Source organism: Chaetomium globosum, genomic scaffold (assembly GCF_000143365.1).
Source record: "Chaetomium globosum CBS 148.51 scaffold_1 genomic scaffold, whole genome shotgun sequence".
Classification (NCBI taxonomy): Eukaryota; Fungi; Ascomycota; class Sordariomycetes; order Sordariales; family Chaetomiaceae; genus Chaetomium; species Chaetomium globosum.
Window position 1 is genome coordinate 4,816,401 of NT_165976.1, and position 7,853 is coordinate 4,824,253.

General features: G+C 56.5%; 3 protein-coding genes across 3 annotated transcripts; 2 read left to right on the forward strand and 1 right to left on the reverse strand.

Annotated features, from left to right (window-relative positions):
- Positions 1-98: 98 nt before the first annotated feature.
- Positions 99-2,769, reverse strand: CHGG_01561 (uncharacterized protein; the record flags this gene model as incomplete). The annotated part of the gene is made up of 5 exons (XM_001220781.1): positions 99-126; positions 671-710; positions 1,019-2,076; positions 2,142-2,286; positions 2,553-2,769. 5 exons carry the CDS (start codon positions 2,767-2,769, stop codon positions 99-101), a joined length of 1,488 nt encoding a protein of 495 aa, XP_001220782.1.
- A 627-nt stretch (positions 2,770-3,396) lies between these two features.
- Positions 3,397-4,827, forward strand: CHGG_01562 (uncharacterized protein; the record flags this gene model as incomplete). The annotated part of the gene is made up of 1 exon (XM_001220782.1): positions 3,397-4,827. One exon carries the CDS (start codon positions 3,397-3,399, stop codon positions 4,825-4,827), a length of 1,431 nt encoding a protein of 476 aa, XP_001220783.1.
- A 1,901-nt stretch (positions 4,828-6,728) lies between these two features.
- CHGG_01563 (uncharacterized protein) lies at positions 6,729-7,432 on the forward strand (the record flags this gene model as incomplete). The annotated part of the gene is made up of 3 exons (XM_001220783.1): positions 6,729-6,895; positions 6,952-7,277; positions 7,362-7,432. The coding sequence occupies 3 exons, from the start codon at positions 6,729-6,731 to the stop codon at positions 7,430-7,432; spliced, it is 564 nt and encodes a 187-aa protein (XP_001220784.1).
- Positions 7,433-7,853: the final 421 nt, after the last annotated feature.

Here is a 7,853-nt window from a genome sequence, read left to right on the forward strand (position 1 = left end):
TGGTTCCGGTGGGAATTTTTGGGGAAGAAGTTGGGGGCCTGTTTGGGGGTGGGTGAGGTTGGTGGTTGTGGAAAGGTGGTCAGTTGGGTTTATGAAGGTCAGTGCGGCGGGAGGTTAGGAGGAGGGCTGTGGTGTTGGTGTGGGTGTTGGTGTTTGAGGTGATGGGTGAGTGGATGGAGGAGAGCTGGCGGTATTCCCAGATAAGGGACCAGAAGGCGTGAAGGTAAATTGACGTGGCAAATTGTATGTCGACGTGGGTGTGGTGAGCCGAGAAGGCGTTGGTGTCGCGGAAGAGGTCGCCGAGGGAAGGGGGGCGTGCGTTGCCCCCGGGCCTGAGGTACCGGGCCTTGAACTCTTCCGGCGTTGCGGGAGAGCCAGAGATCTCGGGAACAAGGGAGTGGGAGGTTCAGTTCGGCGTAGGACATGAAAGGGTTGTTGAGCTGCGTCATGGATACTTGGGCATCGCGCAGGTAGGCGTGGAAAGACAAGCCTACTAGAGATTAGATACGCGGATGGGGCTACGATTACGAGGCATACCTTTTCCAGGACTCTTGTTGATACCATGCCTTCCACTTCTCTTCTAGGACCTTGCCCTCATCGGACGGGAGGATGACGATATCTGGGTAGGCCGACGGCCCAAACCTACCTCTATAGCGCATCATCTACAAACGTTAGCATACTCCTGGTGGCATCAGCGTCGCGTCTTACGGCTATTGGTATTGATAAATCTAATCTACGTTAGCTTGTAACAGCAGCAAGTCGCCAGAGAAACATACGGCATTCTGCGATCTCCATCTTCCGCCGGGTTGCCACTCCACAGAGCAACATCCTGCAGCAGCACCAGGGCTTGGACCTTGTTGATCTCGGCGATAGACTTGTTATTTTCCTCAAACTATACCAACTTTAGCAACCTCGGAGCTTTAGTGCGGAATAGAAACTGGCTACAACCCACCCTCTCCGGGATAGCGATGCCTACTCTAGTCAGCCACGGCAGGTGTCGCACACAGAAAAGACTCACGAATCGCCTCCTGCAGTGCAAGCCCGAACCGGCGGAAAGCGGGCACCGGGGTCAAGACAGCCCCCGCGGCGGCGGCAACGGCAAGCCACTCTGGCCACTGGCTGTTGAGGGAAAACGAGCCGTAGTGAATCCAAGACGCGACCTGGGACATATGCGCTGCCATAAATATGTTGATCCACGAATCCATTGTGTCAGCGGACGGGAAGGACGACGCTACGCGGTTCGCCATACGGCTCTCGCGGCAAGTTCCAAGGACGATGGCCAGAATCTTGTCTCGACATGCTGCGCGAAGTGTTTCGTTGGCCGCCCAACCGCCCACCGCTCCATCATGGCGGGTTTTGGGGCTGTGTGCGTCGTTGGATGGCAGAGGTAGGTTGGATTGTTCGGTGTAGCAGTTGTCTGTTTTCCCCGGTGTCCACCTCCACGGTGACTCGGTCCAGAGCTTGTCCAATGTCGACCGCATCTCGGCCATGCCAGCAGGGTCCTCCGCGCTGGCTGTATCGTCTGGCGTGACTTGAGTTGCGTCGAGGTTCCAGTTAAGCAGATTAAAGTCAAACTCGTTGAAATCTAGGGCTGCGTCATCGTAAAAGTCGAGCATTGGAGCTCCCTGGGCGTCGGGCAGCCTCGAGGGGTTGCCCAAGGGCTGTTCGTATAAAAGATTGCAAAGGAAATCGGGGAATGGGGAACCTGCGTGCTCATTGCCCGCATATCGCACACTGTTACTAGAATAGGCATGCAAGTGGTTCGGGACGCGTTGGGCGACTGTGGCTGAGGACGCTTCTGGGGTGTAGACTTCCGGCTCCTGATATGCCGTATAAGCCAAGGGTACTATGCCTTGTTTGTTGTCTTCGGGGCTTGTAGATCCAACATATGAAGGGGGAGCTGGAGCGGCGGGGAACAGGCGCTGCGGCTGTCCCGAGCCGGACGAAAGGGAGCAGCAGGAATCAGGGGTAGACTCGGTGTGTCCTGTGCGGTGCTCGGAGGGATGGGCAGAATGCACGGTCGGATCTTCTGAAGTAACTTCGCAGGCCAGCCCGCGGGTTTTGCAGCGTGTGCATCTACACTAGTTAGTAAAGGAAATTGAGACAATGGTAGGCTGACGTGCGGTTTGACATCCTCGCACTTTACCCTAGACTTTGCGCAGGCGGTACACGCCTGTCCTACACGGCTGGCCGAGGGAGCCGAGTTGAAGCGTTTACGTCGTTTGTTGCCGTTTCCATCCTGGTGGTTGGAACGGTGGCGCTTGAGGAGATCGGCTCGAGCAAATCCTTTAAAAACAGATCTACCCGTGTTAGTCGGGCGGTGACACAAACTAGACAGAGCAACCCACATCACAGGTGAACCGTTTCCCAAGGGTATGCGAAGCAATGTGCCTCTATTGCAGGTCAGTAATGAGATACACTGTGGGCATGTAACTAAAGGGATTTGGGTGTACCTGGAGGTGCTCGGGGCGAGAGTAGCGGCCTGGGGACGCAGTCAGCGGGAGTCTCAAGACAAAGTACCAGTGTTCTTAGATTTCACGGCGTCAACTCACGGAGACATTCGGCACACTGGTAAAGAGCTTGCGTCTGATTCTGCGCTCCGGAATGGGTTTGTGTGTGGTGCACCGGGCCCGCCGGGGCTGTAGACGGGGATGCCGAAGCCGGCCCGGAGGTGACAAAGAGCGAATTGTGGGTCCCGGACACCGGATGCCCGGGTTTCTGTGGCTGTGGCGGATCCGGATGGATGATGTAGTCGATGGGACTGGCCATGGCTGACTGGTACCGACCACCAAGGTAGCTGGGCCGTTCTGTCAAAAGGATTGGACGGCTGACTGATGAGGTGCCGAGAGCTGCCCAGGCGGGCAATGAAGCAAGTCAACGGCAGTCCTTCAGGGCTGACCTTCCACGTTGAACTCCACTGGGCTATGTGGTTCCTCGTCTCGCACTTATTCGCACTCGGTCGCACTCAATTCGAGGCCGCAATCCCAGGTTATTTTTATTGTGCAATTGGAGAACCCGATTCATGCTGAATCTGGTAGAAAAAAATTGTCGACCCAAAATTTTTGTAATTGAAAAACTTGGGAAAAAGAGACTGAGGTCGATCTGCTGGCACTGACAATGGCCGTACTGCTGCAGGACCTGCCTGCCCGCTTCCCCAAGTGCTGAAGGATCCGTTGGCTTGCGCAATCCCCCATTCTTGGCATTTCATGCCAAGAATGCCCCTTGCCTGGCGTGCCTCGCTGTGATCCACCAGGGGCACAATTGCAGGGTACCTGGAACCACCTGTCTTGCTTGGGCGTGCCTGGGCGTTCTGTTGGGTCCGTGGCCTGGAACTTTTTTCCCAAATCGATCCGCCCACAACTCGAACGACAACCCACCCAACTGTGTTCCGTCAGAATGTTTCGGCGGTTCCATGTTGGCGGCGCCTTCAAGAAGCTCCCAAGTGGGCTTCTCAACCTCCCATTACGAATCCTCTCCTTCCCTGCCGCGCGAGCCCTCCTTGTTTGCGGCCTAATCTGGCTGCTCGGTTTCAGCTACGGCCGACTCTTTCTCTGGCGCGATCCCCATAGCGCCTACTTCCAGTCCGAGGGCGTCTACGATCTCCAATATTCGGCCGTCCGCCAGAAAGAAGCCCGTGAATTCATCGCCAAGGTCTCCGCCGAGTCCACCGAAGATGGGTGGAAGCCACCACCGAAAGCAGGCCCCTCGCCCGCCATCTGCGCCGCCCTCGTGAGCGTCCGCCGCGATGGCGACGTCGCCCGCATGTACATGGCCGACGCCCTGGGATCCATGCTCTCGGGCCTCTACCCGCGCGAGCGCAACGCGCTGACCATCAAGCTACTCTTCGCCAACACGGAGCCCGCGCGGCACCCCGATTGGAACGCCCCTTGGGTCAAGCCCCTGGTCGACGACGCGGACGGGTATCGCGACCTGACCCGGCTGGAGCTCGCGGGGCTGCGCAAGGCCGAGGAGGAGCGCGACATGCCGCTCAAGGGCGTCTTCGACTACCTCTACGTCATCGAGCGCTGTTTGGAAGAGACGAACGCGCCCTTCATCGCCGTTTTTGAAGACGACGTCATCTTCTCCGGCGACTGGATGGCCCGCACCATGCGCGGACTGCAATACCTAGTGCGCGACCACAAGAAGGCCGCGGGGGACAAGGACTGGCTGTATATGCGTCTGTTTTACACTGAGACTCATCTCGGCTGGTCGGCCGAGCGGGACTGGTGGTACAATAACCTGCCGCTGACGCTCGCCATGGCCGCGGGCGGGTCGGGGACCCTGCTCTTGCTGTTGCGGTTTTGTGGCTGCGGCCCCCGGCTGCGCCTCGACTGGGTCACCATCGCCGTGGTCTCGTTGCTCGTGGCGCCGGGCTTCACCGTGCTGGCGTTTATGGCCGGCAAGCACAACCTGCCGCTGCCGGGATTCAGTCTCCACCACAACGTGCCCTTCGGCCCGGCTGACTCCGCGCTGGCGGCCGGCGTCTCGGCCATGGACAAGAACGCCTGCTGCACCCAGGCGCTGGTATTCAACAGGGAAACGCTGCCGGACCTGATAGAGAACCTGCGCAAGCGGGAGCGCGGCCAGACGGATACCATGATCGAGCAGTACTGCGACGCGACGGGGCTCAAGCGGTTCGCGTTGCGCGAGCAGGCCGTGCAGCATGTTGGTCTGGTCAGCAGTCGGGGCATGGCGGCAAAGCACACCAAGAGCGTGTGGGCGTTTTGGTTCGAGACCAACAAGCCCGAGACGGTGGAGAAGACCCATAAGAAAGTGGTTGAAGAGATTGACTGGGCCATGTTCGATAAGATGTCTGCCGCTCCGTAGGGTCGTTGGCATGGTACGGCTGTGTATAGATTTGCTGTCCCGATGTCAGGGGGTTAATATTTTTCTGCCCCTATTTTAAGATATACACTAGCGAGTATTTGAATTTTATTTTTTCTGTCATTTCTGATGCCCACCACAATTTCATCATTGCGTCCCGTCCAAAAGAGTTGGGCGCTGCTGTAAGTGATCCATGGGAAGCCGTGATTTTTCACACATGGTCGGGCCAGGTGATTGAATGCTAACCCTTAGCAGACCACGGCATTCTGGCATCGGTAGAAGAAGATCCTGCTTGCGATTGACACACTAGACTGGGATGAGCATAAACCACCATCGCTTAACGGCATCGTGCCGTCCACCTCCAAGCAATGGCGGCAAGCGAATGGTCAGTGAACCATGGACTCGTCAGCTCCTTTCTCCCCGAAATCACCATTGCTCCACTGAATGGGTGCCGCACCTCTTCGGTTGTTATGCATTTTCCGGCCATGTTTGGTCGTTACGAGTTCCTCCTGAGGCTTCAGCCGTGTTCCAGTTCCACCCTACCGGAGCGGACATGTCCTCCGAAACGGTTGCTTTCATTATTCACCTTACCGTCTGCCCCGGCTCCTAATGTCTATTATACTCTCAAACAGACCACCGTCTCTCCATACACTTACAACACCACGAACAGAACAACATCTCTCCAGCATCAAAGCGGGCTAGACTTGCCAAGTTGGGGATCTCCGGCCACCAATCTATTCCCCTTGGCATAGTGGGAAACCCAACCTTCTCAACTTCATTCCCACGTCAAGGATATCCCTGCTCACGCTTGATGAGAGACCAGGCCAGACGCAGACCAACGCGACGGTGGAGGGTTGGTGATATATGAGAGACAGCTTTCCTCCCAGAACACAGTAACGATATGGATGGTCTCCTTCAATAACCACTGTGCGGCAGTACCCGCGACTAGGCCGTTAACCCTACTAAGCTAACCTGCTTGTCGTTAGAAAGGGGAAGAGTACGTACGTAAGCCTTATTCCGGTGCGCGGGCCGAAAGGGGAACTGACACCCGATCATGTGGCAGAACCCTGCTCGGTGTTAACGAAGAGAACGCCTGAGAGGGAAATCATATTGGAGACCACATCTCGGAGCTACCAGGCACCGCTCGAACCCCACCTACGGGTAGCGTTTCCAGGGATTCCAACATCATACCCTCCGATGCTGCCAGGACCGGAATTTATGAGCTCTCAACACATGAGGCAAGTCGCCAGATAGCTATGAGGTAGCATGGGAAACGCAAGGCGGCCAAGTTATGGAACCCCCCCGACAATTGTGCACTGTGTAGAGGCTTCTCTGGGCAACCTGCGCCAAGTCAACAGCCAAGTCCACGAGATAGACAACTCTACTCCAAATGTCCGGATGGATGGTCTCTCGACGAGGTGGAGGCACTATATGAACCCGGGGCCATAACAACAGAGGGGGGAACCAGGAGTGCTCGACACCTTCACGACTCACGTCGTCGTCACCTTGTGGACCCCCAAACACAGGCACAACCCCTGCGTCGATCATAAACAAGCACGCGGTCCGAACACCCCCTGCAACGTAAGCCTTGAGCTGGGGCTTGTTACAGACGCTGCCGGTACTCCCAGGTTAGTGTTTATTCACTTTTAAAAGTCACAGCGGAGTGGGCCCATAAGAATCCTTTAGGGCGCCATGCATGGTGGCTGTCTCATCCTCTACGCGACCCTCCTCGTTGGTATTCATCGACGCCACGAGCGACATGGCGACGGGTTGTGTTTAACAGTGACCATTCCACGCAACAGAGCTGGCCTCCGTCCGCACGAGATGCTGGGCCGGCCTTAGTAGATTGATAGAAAACACCAGAGTCTGTCGGTCTGTTGGCTCACACTTATACAGCCTTCGTCATGGACAAAGATACTATCTCAGCATCTCTCGGAGCGGATCGTGGCGCTGATCCCGTCGAAAAGACCCGTAAGAGGACCTTGGGTAACGTCCGTCTTCGCCATCCCGAGACCAACGAGATCATACTCATACCGACCCCTTCTTCGGACCCCAACGACCCTCTAAACTGGTATGTCTACCGTTAATAGAGTGTCTGCTTCACTCAAACGCTATTGACACAGACAGGCCCCAGTGGTTCAAGTACTGGATGGCAGCCGTCATCTGCTTTGCTATGCTTATGTGCAACTTCCTGGCTGCCGGCCCGTCCATCGCCATCGTTCAGATGGCCATGGATTTTTTTCCGGGTGCCCATCCCGGCAAGAGCCCGCAGCTCTTCAACGCCGCGGTGGCCAAGGTTTCTTATTTCTTCACAACCACCGCCTTGCTCCAAGGTCTGGGAAACTTCGTCTGGGTCCCCATCGCCAACAAGTACGGCCGGCGGCTGACGTATGTGCTGAGCTATGCCATGTATTTTGGCACAGCCGTCTGGCTTTGTTTTGAGCGCTCTTATGGTGGGTTTCTTGCCGGCCGTATCCTGATGGGCTTCGCAGCGGGTGCCGCTGAGACTGTTGGTAAGATAAACCCCCCTTTTCGAGTCAACGAGAAGGATACTTATCATCCGTCCCCTAGCACCCATCACCATCGCCGACATGTTCTTCCTCCATGAGCGGGGCAGCATCATGGCTTTCTACAGCTCTTTTCTCGCCATTGGCGTGGCTCTCGGCTTAATTTTCTCAGGGTGAGCACCTCTCAAGATACCCCTTTCTCTCGGTTCCATCTAACCACAACCCCAGATTAATAACCATCCACCACCACTGGCGCGTGATCTTCCAAGTCGCCTCCGCCCTAATCGGCCTAGTCCTCCTCCTCGCCATCTTTGCCTTTCCCGAAACCGCCTACATCCGCAGCCCACCGCCCACCGAAACCAACACCACCTCCCCCGACCACGAGCACTCCTCCTCAGACCAACCCACGCTAAAACCCACCCCCACCACCACCGACCCCGAAAACCCCTCCCCCCCTCAATCATGGGAGTAAAGAGAGGAGTACTCGTTGAAGTAACCCGAAAAACACCGAGATAAATAAAC